At 22.3% G+C, this 15,185-nt stretch overlaps 4 protein-coding genes across 10 annotated transcripts; 2 read left to right on the top strand and 2 right to left on the bottom strand.

Moving 5' to 3' along the window:
• Positions 1-4,795: 4,795 nt before the first annotated feature.
• Positions 4,796-6,191, top strand: mRpS17 (mitochondrial ribosomal protein S17). The gene is made up of 5 exons (XM_031917324.2): positions 4,796-5,012; positions 5,336-5,497; positions 5,564-5,680; positions 5,757-5,833; positions 5,967-6,191. Exons 2-5 carry the CDS (start codon positions 5,369-5,371, stop codon positions 6,139-6,141), a joined length of 498 nt encoding a protein of 165 aa, XP_031773184.1. The 5' UTR covers positions 4,796-5,012; positions 5,336-5,368; the 3' UTR covers positions 6,142-6,191.
• Positions 6,192-6,387: 196 nt separating this feature from the next.
• Fcp1 (RNA polymerase II subunit A C-terminal domain phosphatase Fcp1) lies at positions 6,388-10,325 on the bottom strand. Of its 2 annotated transcripts, none has more exons than XM_086912132.1 (8): positions 10,177-10,325; positions 9,429-9,694; positions 8,953-9,256; positions 8,633-8,877; positions 7,819-8,569; positions 7,584-7,751; positions 7,202-7,481; positions 6,388-6,880 (listed from the first exon to the last, which is right to left on the bottom strand). In XM_086912132.1, the coding sequence occupies exons 2-8, from the start codon at positions 9,653-9,655 to the stop codon at positions 6,609-6,611; spliced, it is 2,247 nt and encodes a 748-aa protein (XP_086768258.1). In that variant the 5' UTR covers positions 9,656-9,694; positions 10,177-10,325; the 3' UTR covers positions 6,388-6,608. The 2 variants fall into 2 exon arrangements, with proteins under 2 accessions (XP_086768258.1, XP_086768257.1); XM_086912131.1 differs by lacking the exon at positions 10,177-10,325 and adding an exon at positions 9,774-9,794.
• Positions 10,206-13,929, top strand: LOC100869634 (uncharacterized). 2 transcript variants are annotated; one of them, XM_086912148.1, is made up of 9 exons: positions 10,206-10,357; positions 10,844-10,920; positions 11,225-11,372; positions 11,492-11,700; positions 11,964-12,352; positions 12,488-12,662; positions 12,743-13,204; positions 13,280-13,564; positions 13,651-13,929. In XM_086912148.1, exons 3-7 carry the CDS (start codon positions 11,225-11,227, stop codon positions 12,836-12,838), a joined length of 1,017 nt encoding a protein of 338 aa, XP_086768274.1. In that variant the 5' UTR covers positions 10,206-10,357; positions 10,844-10,920; the 3' UTR covers positions 12,839-13,204; positions 13,280-13,564; positions 13,651-13,929. The 2 variants fall into 2 exon arrangements, with proteins under 2 accessions (XP_086768274.1, XP_031773189.2); XM_031917329.2 differs by lacking the exons at positions 10,206-10,357; positions 10,844-10,920 and adding an exon at positions 10,436-10,544.
• Snup (snurportin-1) lies at positions 11,583-15,125 on the bottom strand. 5 transcript variants are annotated; one of them, XR_015293333.1, is made up of 7 exons: positions 15,003-15,121; positions 14,315-14,518; positions 13,955-14,219; positions 13,710-13,898; positions 13,248-13,619; positions 13,026-13,176; positions 11,583-12,228 (listed from the first exon to the last, which is right to left on the bottom strand). XR_015293333.1 is itself a non-coding variant. In XM_086912146.1 (6 exons), the coding sequence occupies exons 1-6, from the start codon at positions 15,008-15,010 to the stop codon at positions 13,150-13,152; spliced, it is 1,065 nt and encodes a 354-aa protein (XP_086768272.1). In that variant the 5' UTR covers positions 15,011-15,125; the 3' UTR covers positions 12,555-13,149. The 5 variants fall into 5 exon arrangements, 3 of the variants coding, with proteins under 3 accessions (XP_086768272.1, XP_031773186.1, XP_086768273.1); XR_015293334.1 differs by having other exon boundaries at positions 14,654-15,105; XM_086912146.1 differs by lacking the exon at positions 11,583-12,228 and having other exon boundaries at positions 12,555-13,176; positions 15,003-15,125.
• Between the last annotated feature and the right edge of the window lie 60 nt (positions 15,126-15,185).

The raw sequence follows: 15,185 nt of genomic DNA, 5'->3' as shown, positions 1-15,185 counted from the left end.
TAAATTTTGTTTTTTTTAGAAATATAAACTATCTAAACCTAAACCTAAATCTAAACCTAACCTTTAAATAGATAAATAAAGAAAAGAATAATAATTTAGTTTCTAAATTATATAATAATATACGAATTAATTATAATAATAAAGAAATATTAATTGTATACCATAATATACGACAAATCACCATAAAATAAAGAATCACTACGAAATAAATAATGCGCAAATAAATCACACACTTTAAGGAACACCTAAACACCACTAATATCGATAGTAGACTGACACCTCGCGCCACAGTTTCGATTATCGAATTAATTAGAGAGGGGATAGGTTTTGACAACAAATCGAACATGTATGAGCATGAATCAATTTCTTGGAATGCTTGTTATAAGAAATATTTATATCCTATGGCATATGATAAATAAAAGAGAGAAATAAATATATAATAATAGTTCAAATAGACGCATTTAGAAAATATATTACTGAAATAATGTAATTTGATTTTTAAAAAATGATGCATTTAACATCATTATTATCGATAAATTGATATATTCGATATCGAGAACGATATCTCACGCTATAATTTCGATTATCGAATCATAATTAGAAAAAAGATATGCTCAGTAATTTGATATCAAATTGAACATAGGTGGATATAAATCCCCAATTTTTTTAGAATGCTCATATTATAAAAAATATTTAGTTTTGATAACATGTACAAAAAAAACAAATATATAAATAATAATAAATACATTTAGAAAATAAAATATATTAATTAATATGAATTAATATGATTTTATAAAAAAAATTGATTCTTTGATTCTAATAAACTAATTACTATATATTCATTATATAAAAATATATATAATGAAAATATAACAAATTTATTTTAAATATATGTTTGTGAAAAAAATATATCTTACATTTGCAGGAAAATTATTATATGTAGCTATATAAGTTATATATAAACTTTCTAACATATACATGTTTCCTTCGAAATTATCCCGACACAATATATATAAATGAAAATCAAGATCATAAAACAAACATATAAAATTAAAATTATATTAAAATAAAGTAAAAATTGAACTGAAATCTTGATTCAGAAGTTTATAATATAATACAAGATACCGATAACCTAACAATCAAATAGATCAAAGGAAAAAACACAAAAAACTCAAAAAATTAATTAATTTCGTTATTATAATATATATATAATTATTAAATAAATGAAGCTAACATAATAATTTATAAATTCAATAATAAAATAGTAATAGAATTACTTACTGTATATCGAAGTCACAAAACACAAACGACCTTTCTCTCACGATGATTTTTGACTGACTGACGCCATGTGTTACAAATTCACTTAAGAATTTTCTGATTGGCTGAAGCAGAAGCACGGTTCTTTATTTAAATCGCGCAAAATTCAAAGTATTTTATATAATATACTTTAATTGGAAACCAATCAATCACTTTTATATATCACTCCTCTGAAAACAATTTTAATTTGATACTTGATCATAATCTCTTTTTATATATTTAATTATATTATTATAATTTATATAACAACAAATTTAATTAACAAATTAATTTAATTATTAAACTATTAAAATAGTATTTAATTGATTTATTAATTGAAAGTTTGAAGAAAAAGAAATAATAAAGAGATTTTTGAAGCCATTTTGTATGTAAATCATTTTCGGAGAATGTAATTTATATTGATTGATTCTCAAAGCTTTTAAATTATAAATTTTTATAAAATCAAAAACTTATAAACATCTGTCAATATAAAATATATAATAATAATAGATTGTTAAAATTAATTTAATATAAAAATTAATTATAAAAAATAATCAGTAAAAATAAATTTTAAAAAACTGAAATGTAATAAAAGAATTTAAAATAAAAATTAATGAAATTTAAAAAGACGATAATATAAAAAAAGAAAATTAAGATAATATATAAATAATATATAGTATTTCTAGTATAATCTTTCTAACAGATATATTTTTAATCAAACATTATAATTTGAAAAACGATTATAAGATCTTTTCATAAAGATTTTATAATTGACTATGTATTTTGAAATTTGTAAAAAATATAATAAGAATAAATTAATTTAAAAATAGAAAATTAGGGAAGATTGAAATATAGAAAAAAAATTTAATAAAAATTAAATTAAATAAGGCTAATAAATTTAAAGAAATTAAGAAAGAGATTAAGACAAGTATTAAAAATTAGAAAACATAAAAAAAGAATAAAAGAATAAAAATTATTTAAAAATGGAATATAATAGATCTTTGCAAGGAAATTTTTTATATTGAATATAAATCTTTTTTAATAATAATATATTATCAAATCATAATCATTGATAATCATTTTTCTATTTTATTTCCATATAATAAATGCAAAATTCCATGTCTCATGCAAAATTTGAATTTTATATATCAATTATATTCTTATACTTAATTATTATAATTTCTTTCTTCCCAGTTAGTTTATTTAATTATTTAATTATTTTAATTCTGAATCAATAATACGAGAATGATATAACAACTACATGAGCTCAAGATTAAATAATATAAAAATACATTGAATAATAAACTTACTCTTTGTATTTCTTTTGTATTATGTTTGCTAGCTCATACTATTACAGATGAAATTGTGTCCTTTCAAAAAATTCCAGAAATATATTATTAAAAAAAACTTTTAAAATAATATCATATTATTCTAGGATAAATATTACTAAAGGAAGTAGTTGAAGAACTGGAATAATAATCTTAAAAATATTCATAGTTAATCGGATAGTTGGAAGAATTTTAGTAAAAATGATTGATAATTACTGACCACAGGAAAGATTTCGTCGACAGACTGAACAGATGTTTCCCATATTTAAATACTTTCCTAAAAATAAAAAAACTAATATATCATCTAATATATCATAATCCTTATTAATTTGTTTTAATTGATTGATTTACACGAATTGTGAACAAATTGGAAGAAACTTGAGAAAATAAGAAACTAGTAAGATAAAATGTTTATCGCGAAATCGCAAATCACGTTATGTATCAAAATGCAGAGGAAATTTCTCGAGAAAGTGGATTGGAATAATAATATCATATTCGATTATTCTTTCAAAATCCAAAATTGAAGCAAATTAAATTATAGCTCATTTATGATCTAAGAAAAAGTATTACAGAAAAACAATTAGAGGGCAATAAATATTTATTATCCAGAGAATATCAATTGAAATATATACGTATACCAATGTGATTAACATTAAAATTTATATTATATCATTTCCAATATGATTTCCATCCACAAAATCTTTCACGGATTGATCCTCTCTATTTACAACGCATTTTGATTAAAATATTCGTATATTTTTGCGAAAATATTTCTCGAATGATAATGATTTTTCCTCACAATGAAATGGGCAGACAGAGATAAAGAGTCAAGAGTGTAAAAGCAAAGAGTGAATGTGAGGTATTTTCGTAAAATGATCACGTCGTTAAAATGTATTCATCTAGTAGCCGGTAAAATGAAAAGCGAATGTTTGAAATACTCGACTGCCTCAAGTTCGACGAGTCACCTATAAAACTAAATTGCACTCGCCTGACTCGGTCGAGCTAGAAATTTTTCACCGAGTAACATCTGCCCACATTTGTATCCTTCGACAATACTTCGCCCTTACTCTATACGGCATAGACAAACCTTTGTAGGTCGGAAATAACCCCGGGAGAATCTCTGGGAGGACACTGACAGAAAAAGGCTAAGCGACGATATCTCCTTTCAAGGATCAAAAATAAGGTCTGAAAGAGAATCAACGAGGAAAAGTGAAGAAAAGGAATTCCTTCGGTTTTGTCAAAAGACTCCTGTCTTTCCTTTTACCAATGTTTTCAACTTTTCGCTAACTTTCAAACTAGCTTTCTCTTTGCATCATATCTTTCCTTCTATCCTCTGCCTTGATTCACGAAATACATGCAAGTAAAAATTTACTGTAGTGAAAAATATATGATTATTAAATTAGTGTAACATTATAAATAAACGTAAATTCATAACAATCTAGCAATTATTATCTTATTTATTCAGAACGAGACTTCTTTATTTCTTTACCTTGATTAGCATGATTTACGTGAAATTTTTTTTCGTACTTTAAAACTTTTTAAATAATATGTTATTTAAAAAATTATAAATAATGTAGACTTGGTATTGATATAATTTCATAGAATCTCGGTCTATAATAATTGTTTTGACATTTTTGATTGAACATTGAGCTTAATTCAATTATTATTATTATTATTATTATTATTATTATTATTATTATTATTATTATTATTGTTATTGTTATTGTTGTAATTAATTATATTATATTACAATTCTTTTTATACAAAAAAAAACGAAACTTATCTCTACGCTAAGAAAAAAATGGACTGTCTTAACTGTTATACTCGATCATAATATATCGAGTTCGATATATCGATTTATATTTTATTATAAATACTCACTATTAATAAATTGAACATCAATTTTTTAATTATGCACTATAAATATACTTATATTTCCATAATATTTTTAATTTACTCGTTATATTTTTAACTAATTTTTGTGAAACACTTTTTTTTTGGAATACATCAAATTATTTTTCACAAAATAGTTCTACACAAATTAATTAAAAAAAAATGTCAAGTATTATAAGTAATTAAAATTCAACGTGACATCAAATTTCATAAAAAAAGAATAAAGAATAAATAATGAATCAATTATATAATATAATGAAATAAAATGCAACATGTTCATCTTCTTATCTATTCTTTCCTCGTTCGAATTATATTCAGTACCTACGATGTTATTAATTAAGGAAGCGCGTAATTGAGTGCACCATTATCGAAAACTAGAGTTACGCTGTTAGTAGTTGGAGATTAATTATTATTAAAGCTCATGGACCCCTAGAGTATTCTTGGATGCTGATGCTGATAATACTATCTGTATTGCTCAAGATATATAAATATTAAGTACATTTCTTTTTTTACAAAAAATTTTATAAATACAATATTATAGAACATTATTTTTCAAAAATATATTTTCCTATAAATTTATAATAATTTTAAAAAATATTATATGATACATATAAAAAAAAAAAATATTCTGTCATAGATTTAATACATAATAATTTTAAGAAATGATAAAGATATATATGCGAATTTATTGAAACATAAGAATTAATAAAGGGATTAAAAAAAAATACATTGTTATAAATATATAAATTAATTAGATTATCTTTTCATAAATCATGAAATAATTATTTTATAATTAATGAAATCCATATTACATACAGCTTGCATATGTACAAAGTGACATAGGATACAAAATGATGGCAAAGAATACTGTAACGAAAAAAATTTTTACTTATCTATTGGGGGTATGTGTACCTTCTTCTAAACAAAATGCTGCTAAAATACGAGTACGTCATTTAGAATTAGATGAACATCTTTTAATGGTGCGTAAACCTAAAATATTCTCATAAATATTAGTTGAGGTTATGTATTCATTCATTATATTTCAGTACTTTAGCAAATATGAATTTATTTATGCTCACGATCCTGAAAAACTTTGTAAAACAGGTGATACAGTTTTAATACAAAATTTACCAAAAAAATTAACACGAATCATCACTCATAAAGTATGTATATTATAAAAATTAAATTTGGAATATCACAATATTTTATATAATTTATATTTTCAATTATTCATTGTAGGTTGTTGAAGTTATTTATCCTCTAGGTGATATTACAGATCCTATTACTGGTAAAAAGGTTGTTGTTGGACAATATAGGTACATTATATACTCTTTATTTTATATATAATATTACTATAATGTAGTATAGATATAGTATGTATTTTTTTTATTTTTGCAATCATTTAAAATGATTTATTTGAAATTATAATTTTATATTTAATATATCTAGGGATAACATAGAAGATGATGCTAAACTCTTTGGAGAATTAAAATCCATGTATAAATATAATGAACTACCAAAGAGAGGAAGCATGGAAAACAAACGAGATTTTACAAGTAAAAAGACATATATGAAATATAGCGATGATTCAAAAGATTTTGATCCATATGCTATAAATCCATAATATCTCAATGTATATTTAAACATTAATAGATAATAATATATTGAAAACAACTTATATTTATTTTATTCAAATTAATATCAATTCTGGAAAAAAATATGTTTAATTTATTTAACTTATTTTTTTTCAAATATTAATTTGTAAATAAAAATTAAACATTTTACGTATTCATTATTTATACATATTAATATACAATTAACATTTTTTTACAACTAATAAAACCATCATAAATGATTAATAGAAATAATATTAACTTTATATTTCTATGCATATATTTTAAATTTAGTAATTAAATACAAAATAATTCTTTTATATTTTTTTTGTTAAAAACATTGTTTTAAGTTTTTTATAAAATTGCAAACTACATGAATCAGAATTCTACAAACATTTTAAAAATTGACAACAATCGATTCAAAATTTACAAATAATATGAAAATTAATTCATAAAAGCAAAATAGGTTGTTAATGAATTATTCAGAAAGAAATTCTCTTTCAAGTGCTGCTCCCATTTCATTCCATTCTCGCTCATCTTCATTATCCATTATTTCCAAATCTTCAACTGAATCTTGTGAATTATCACCTAAATCTAAATCATCAGGTAAACTTTCTCCTCTTCTAAAACGTGTTACAGGATCATCATCTTCATCATCTAATGTATCTTTGTCACTTGATGAATGATCATCTTCTGAACTTTCATTAGAAAATTTCTTTTTTTTTCTTATTGGTTCATTTATATTGCTTCCTATTAAAAAATTCAAATAATAATTAAAAAAAATTTTTTTTTATAAATTTCTACTTATATATAATAAAATAAATATATTATTATTTAAAAAAAATAAATAATTTAAAATAAATTTTTTGTTTGCACTTTTAATTTTTTCAAAATTTTTTTTATGTCTTACAGTTTGCAAAATATTTATAGTCGTTAAATATACAAATAAAACAAAATAATTTTTAAAATGAGTATGTTTTTGTTATGTAATTTTTTAGTTAATTTAAAATTTAATATCCTTCTATATTAATATTTTAGTCATATAAAATAAAATATATAAACTAAACATACGATCATGATTTGTAGAATCATCAGAATCAGAACTTCTGTGAAAAGTTTTTTTATCACATGCTTCTTCATCATCTAAATCCTCTGTATCAAAAGCTGGTGCATCTAATTCTTGGTCATCCATATCTTCTTCAACTTCTTTATCCATAATTTCTATTTCTTCTGGTGTGAATGACATTAAAGGATTAATACTATCAGCAAAATTGTCTTCTATATTTTTTTCTGGTTCTTCTATTCGTTCTGGACTACTACAATGTGGAGGCGGAATTCTAGACGCACGTGCCTGCAAAAATATAATTATTATACAAATAATTAAAATTAAATTTATTATTTATCATTTTTGTTATTTTCATTAAAATTGATGATTTTTATAATATTTATATACCTTCGTAGTAAGTGGAAATAAACGCTCATCAACATGTTCCCAACGTTCTGCACAAGTCCAAAGCCAATCTGGATTTACAATTTTTATATTCGAATTTTTTTTTGCTGTGTTAGCCTTTGCTGTACCAGGTCTTATAGCAACTAGATGAGTAGTTTTTTCTGATAAATCCTACAATATAATAATATATTAAAATGAAGATATTAAAAAAAAAATAATAAAAAAAAATTAATATTACTTGTGCTACTTCTGCTCCAAATGCTCTGGCAACTTTATAAGCTCGACTTTGATGAAGTTTTTGATGAGTTGGTATTAATCCACTAAAAGTTAAATGTACTCCTTTTAACACTTGAGCTCTTACTCGTGGAATAATGTCTCTTAATGATTTCCGATTTCCACCTTCTTTTTCTATAGTAGCATAAAATTCAGTATGAATTCTACGAAGAATATCTTCTAAATATAATAAATAATCATCATCATCTTCATCTAAAATATTATTTTCATCAGGATTTTTATCCACATTTTTAATATCTTGTATTGATTCAGATAATATTAAACTTTCCTTTGTTTCTGATGTTTTATTATCTTTGTTTTCATTATTAGGATTTAGATCAACATTATTCTTAATGTCATCTTTGGTATTTTCATCATTTTTTTCTATAAATTCATGTTCATTTTCTTTACTTTCAACAATTTCTTTAATCTCTTTTTTAAAATCATTATCAACTCTATTCCTTTCATTTGTTAATTCAGATGTACTATTTTTATCTGTTTCACCTATATTTTCATCAGTGCAAATCTCATTTATATTTTGTAATTCGGGTAAAATTGAAATATCATTTTTTTCTAATCCTGGAGGTGCATGTATGTCACCAGTATGACGAAAAAAGTGATAAGGTTTAACTTGAACTAAATTCCCACATCCTTGCCATACATCCTCCCTATCATCTATAATACATACTAAATCATCCCCACATGGAAATAAAGCTCTGTAACAAATTATTTAATAAGATAAAATCTCTTTTCATAAGATAAGAATTTTATAATCATACTTAAGATTAGCTGTTTTTGATGCAGGATCAAAACATTCATCTCTTGAAAGTATTCTATGAGAAAATAAAGTTCCATCTTTATCCAATAATGCTGCTACAGTATGTGCATAGTTTCTTGCTCCAAATGTACATATATGTAATTCATATAAACGACTCATTTCAGAAAGAAAGTGTCGAGTATTAGGCCTTAAACGAGTATGATACCATGGAGAATTTGGCCCATAAAGTTGATAATGATAAACATCCTTAAAAATATATAAATAATATTTATATTGTTAATTTAATCTTATATTATTACATATTATTAACAAAATATTTACCTTCATATTAGGAGGAACATTATCATTTGTTGTATGAACAATTGTTTGATCAAGATCTACAAGTAATGCTAATTTACGATCATTCAAAAGCCGTTGTTCATCTTCCTTTCCAATCTTTTCAGCCAATTCTGGACATACTTTTAATTCTGGTACACTATGTACCATTGGTACACTAGCTTGTGATATTTTTGTACTTTCATTTTCTTTACCAATTCCTTCAACTCTTAAGTCTACACCACATTCTGCACATAGATCTTTCATTACAGTAGGATGTTTACATCCTTCTAATGTCATTATCACTTGCCTATAACATGAGTTACTTATAAATTTAAAGATAAAAATATAAAAATAATTTTATTAAAACAATATCTTTTTAATTGATATTATTTGCATAAGAAATAATATATTCAATGTTATACTATTTCAATATACTAAATATCAAAATATCACGTAAATACAAGGTTAAGAATATGTACCCAGGTTGTACTACATCTCCTTCTTTTGCTAAAATGTTTGTAACACGGCCAAATCGTGTAGCTCGATATTTTTTCTCAGGTCCTTTACTATCTTCCGTTTCTGAAGTAACATTTTGATATAAAAGTAACACTCTACCCGCTGAAACCATCGTATCCATTCGAACTCTCCATTTCAATATTTTTCCTGGTTGTCCACCAAATGGAAATGTAACTTCTATCGTCCCCATAATTTTTTAATAGTGGACATTCAAATATTAAAATATTATCTACAGTTAAAAAAAATAAATAATAAATATCATTAAATTCTTAACGTTTTTGCGCGGGAGATGAAATAAACACACGCACACACACAATGATGTTCAATTCTTTACGCCAATAAGAATACATACATACACTTATTTTACGTATATTTTGTCATATATATAAAAACTGAATTTTTATAATTGAATAGCATATTTTTAATTTATATATATAAATATACATAAATCCTTCTCTCTCTCTCTCTCTCTCTCTCTCTCTCTCTCTCTCTCTCTCGCGCAATAGATTTACAATTCATAACTATTATCAATATATGATAAAATTTGATATGAAAAAGTAAATAACACATTTAAAATTAATTCATTTAAATATTCAATTAAATATTTTTACTATTCCTCGTATTAAGAAAAAAAATCAGAAGTTAAAAAATTTTTAATATTATATAATAATAATTTAACATAAAAATTATTAAGTATTAAAACATAGTTACTTTAGCCGTATATAATACAAAATTTCCCTAGTAAGTAATACTATATTATAACAAATTATTACATATGAAATTTGCAATTTTTATTTCACAAATATGTTTCACAAATATAACTATTGAGAACTATTTAGCACTTAAATATATTTTTAACTAATATTAGATACATATCAATTTAAAATTTGAAGTTAGTTAAATAGGATTATTGTTTCAATTGTTTTATAAAAAAAAATTGTATAACATATTATATATTAATTATATATTATAGTATATTATATTCAACGTCAAATTCGAATACAAATTCTTATACAGATTTAAAATTCAAATATAATATGTATAAAAAATTATTTAACATTAATAAAGTTTTCAAAAAGGTTATATTAAGAAATAAAGTTAATAAACAACGTTAATAAACAATTAACTATTAAAATAATTTAAAATTGGCAAATATATAAAAAAAATAGTCATAAATAGCAATCAATTAAAAATTTTAATTATAATAATATTAACTTTAATTTATTTATTTTAATTTTTGATGTGTGACAAATATTCGTTTTTTGATTTTAATTGTATATTAATTTTGTTTTTCGATATACAAATATTGAATTTGTTGAATCAAACTCTACTATTATTTTCACATAAAAAAACATTAAAAATCTTATTAAAAATTTAGACACTATACAATCTAATGAAGAAGTTAATAAGAAGGAGTTAATAAGATACAAGAATAATAAGAAACAAAATGAATAAGTATAATAATTAATTAATCTGTTATATTTTTTATACGATATTTTGATAACTATTTATACCATGGAAACATGATCGTAAGAATTCGAAATACTTTTTTGGAATATCTTTTCTTTTTAAGCTGTTTTTCCATTGGTTGCTTTTGCGCGGGTTAAATATCCTGTGCACTCAGATGCGCATAGCACTTGCTAAAGTTTTTTTATATAAAGTTTTATTTCAAAATTTGAAATAATTGTAAATTGGCTAATAAAGATTTTATTAAAATTTTATTTTTTTTTAACATATTTATTTCATAATTTTATTAAAGATGGAAAATGATATAGAAAATATACTATCAAATAGTGATCGTACAATTCATACAATGTATACTCCTCGAACAAGAGGAAGACAACAATTTAGTTTAGGTATTAGTTCTGCTCCAGCAGAAGAAATTGAAGATATTAATACATTACAAGGTACATTAAATATAATTGTTATAAGAATTATAAATGAACTCTGTGTTTTTTATTTTAAATTATACTTAATATAATTATTGTTTTAAAATTTGTTAAATTGTAATATTTATATTTTACAGAATTATTAAATAAAACTTGGACTATTTTTGGGGTTTCTACTTTATTTAATTTTTATCAAGATGAAATATATATAAAACAATATGCAAAAAAATTAAGAGAAGAAGTTGCAAATAATTTAATACAAGAAAATGTAACATATAATACAGAATTTTGTATTATGGAAAACATAACATTAAGGCCTAGTCCAATGGATCCACCACCAATAAAGGTAATAATAATAATAATAATAATAATAATAATAATAATAATAATAATAATAACAATAATAATAATAATTTGAAACATAATAAAAATTATATAATAATATAATAAATATTATAAATAAAATATTATAATAAATATTATATTATAAATATAATAAAAATTACTTATTGATATTATTTATGAAATGTCATTGAAATTTCTTGTTTTTACTCCAAACTAAAATAAATTTATTATTTTTTATTATATTTACAAGAAAAATAATTACAGATTGAAGTTTATTCTGAAAAAAGTAATAACGAAGAAAATTCAAAGAAATGTATATATAAAGGAATATTTCTATCATGGAGAACTACTAAAAATACATTAACTGATAATTCTATAAGATTACCTCTTCTATTATGTCGTAGTACACAAGGTACTATGGGAATTGTTCATACTATTTTAAGTCGTATGTTTGATTGTATGATTGTCACATTATCTGCACATGAAGATGATTTATTATGGCTTATTCCAATTGTAATTACTCCAACAACTAAAAAAGAACAACCAAAAAGCAAAGATGAAATTCATATGGAATATAAAATACCAGAACTACCAGATACAGATACAATTACAATAAAATTTAAAATTTTAGATTTAATAAAAATATTAACAGTGTATGTGTTTTTATCTTTTAAAATTTGTAAATATTATGTAGGAAATATAATTTATAATATTCAAAATATTTAAAATTATATAATATGCATAAAAATAATAAAATGTTTTCTATTCCTATATTAATTCTTTTTTAGAATTATAAAGGATCAAAATGATGAAGAAAATCTTGAAATGACTTTCAATTTAGAACATATAGAAAAATTTCGTGAAGTTTTATATTCTCAAATTTTAGAACTTGCTGCTTTACAGTTGGGATTGTGTACATTACATAAAATTCATCTTCCAACACTTACTATTATGGAAAATAAAGTAAATAAATAGTATTGTTAATTTTTATAGATACATTTACGTTTTTTTTCTTTATAAAATACATTATTTTTTATTTTCAGATGAAAGTAATCAGTGCAGATACTATGAATCGCGTTTTGTTATATTTAAATGAAAAAGCTCTTGATATGTTTCACACATTAAATATTGAGATGTAATCTGTATAATATATTTTAAATTATTGATGTTAAATTATTGTAATATTAATTTTAACATAATAATTTGGATTAGTATATGCAGTTTTTATATCATCATATGTTTTATAAATTTATTTGGATTTGGTATAATTTTTTTAAATATCACAGATTGTATAAAATATTAATGTTAGATTTCAAATACTATTACCAGTAAATTTGTACAACACAAAAGTTACATTCATAAAATATACGTATTATTAACATCTTCAATATGTCAATTATAATTCACTTCCTTAAGAAGTTCGTTTATACAAATAAAATAAAGTAAAATTTTAGGAATTCTCATCTGCAATATCCATCTAGAAGTAAAAATGAATAAGTAATAAAGTAATTAATATTTACTTTTCAAAATTAAAATAGATAAACTCACTTGATTTTCTGATTCTTCTTTTCTTTTTTTAGCTCGACAATTAAGAATATAATGTACAAAATCTATATACCCATCAGGTTGTTCATCAAGTGGTGGTGGTACAGAAACACCAAGTACTTCCGATAACATAAAAGGTTTTAACCACGTTACAAGTGGAGTACGACCTTTAGTATATTGTCCATCTTTATGGTAAAATAGTAAACCATCTAAGGGATACAAATTTGGAAGATTTGCTAATGATAAACTTATATCAGTATCACAACTGATATTTGGTAAAGATAACATGGGAAAACTATTTTTATATGTATTCCTTTTGTGTAATTCTTCAATTTCTTGTAATTTTGATTTTAACCAAAAAAATCTAAATTCAGTCTAAAATAAATAATTTTTTTTAATTTTACAGCATTATAAAATATATAATATATATATAGTATTATATAATTTGAAAATAAATATATTTACATCACAATTCATCAATGATTGATTAGACCATGCAAGTACATCTAAGATGTAATATATTTTTTGTTGTTTTATCCACAAACAATCAATAATGGTACAACTACTTCTATGTTCAGATGGATTACCACCAGGAAGTGCAGAATAGAATTTACCAAGACGATTACCTCGTTTATTATATGCTTTAGTTATACCCTAAAATAAATAAAATATAGTAAAAAAAGAATATTTTCTATTTTGTTTCAACATACTTTACATGCAACAACTAGAGTTCTTTTGCCTTGAGGACAAGGAACTATAATCCATTTTCCTAAAAGATCTTGAGGTACTTCCAACATCCATTCAGACATCATTAACTGATTTGCATAATATTTCGTTTGATTAAATTGGCGTTTAAAAGAGTGATAGTCTTTTTTATTCGTTTCCTCAATTTCTAATTCTTCTTCACATTCTTCTTCAGAGTTAAATGCTTCTTCTAATATTCCTCTTCCAACATTAAATGCTATGTCTCTACATCTAATAATATATGTTATTATTTTTATTTTTATAATATCTTATATAATTTATATATATTTTATAAACTATAACATAAATACATATTAAAAATATACTTTTTTTGAAATTGTAATAACCGTCGACGTCTTATTTCTTGAGAAGTATCAATATTATCCACATCTAAATTATAATTGTCTTTTTTAATAGGTTTTTTGTAAAATATAGCACGTGGATTGCTATTTTCTTTTTCATGTATACCTATTAAATTATCTTTCATCTCAGTTGCCATAATTGTATTGATATTTGTTATATCTGAAGAACTGAATTATACATAAAAAAAATATATTTATTATAAAATAAAATTATTTTATAATATTTTTATTTTTAGTTTTAAATTATTTTTATTATATATAATCACTATTAAAAAATATCAAATATATGATTTTTGCACAAACCTTTTTATAATGATATTAATATTTTATTTATAATGATAATGATATTTTCTATTCAATTGAGATTATAAATAAATTCAAATGAGATTTAATAACAAATGATCTTATACATTTTATTCGTTATAAAAATATACCTATGTTATTGTACATTTAATGCATTTTTACGCATGCAAGTAGTTAACTATCATTCATGTATTATAGTAGTATTAGTAGTATTAGTAGTTTTTTTTTCGTGTATGTTTATTTTTTTATTAATGTAACCAATAAATATTTCAATGACTAGATTTTTCTGTGTTATACGACAGCGTATTATATTGACAATAGCCAAACATATATTATAAACAATTATTACTATTTCATCTACTTAAAAATAAAATATATTTCCGTAAATTTATATATAATAAAACTAAAGCCAGCTACACATGTTTCAATAGACTTATAAGATCCAATCGTACAAATATAGCATAGATCTACTAGAAAATATATATAAGATAAAACTGTAATTATTTAACATAGCTATTTAATTAAAGCAAAT

This window comes from Apis florea, unplaced genomic scaffold (assembly GCF_048593485.1).
Source record: "Apis florea isolate Af1SG1 unplaced genomic scaffold, ASM4859348v1 contig_3367_pilon, whole genome shotgun sequence".
Taxonomy (NCBI): domain Eukaryota; kingdom Metazoa; phylum Arthropoda; class Insecta; order Hymenoptera; family Apidae; genus Apis; species Apis florea.
Note: the sequence above shows the minus strand (reverse complement) of the source record. Positions and strands in the feature narration are given on the sequence as shown.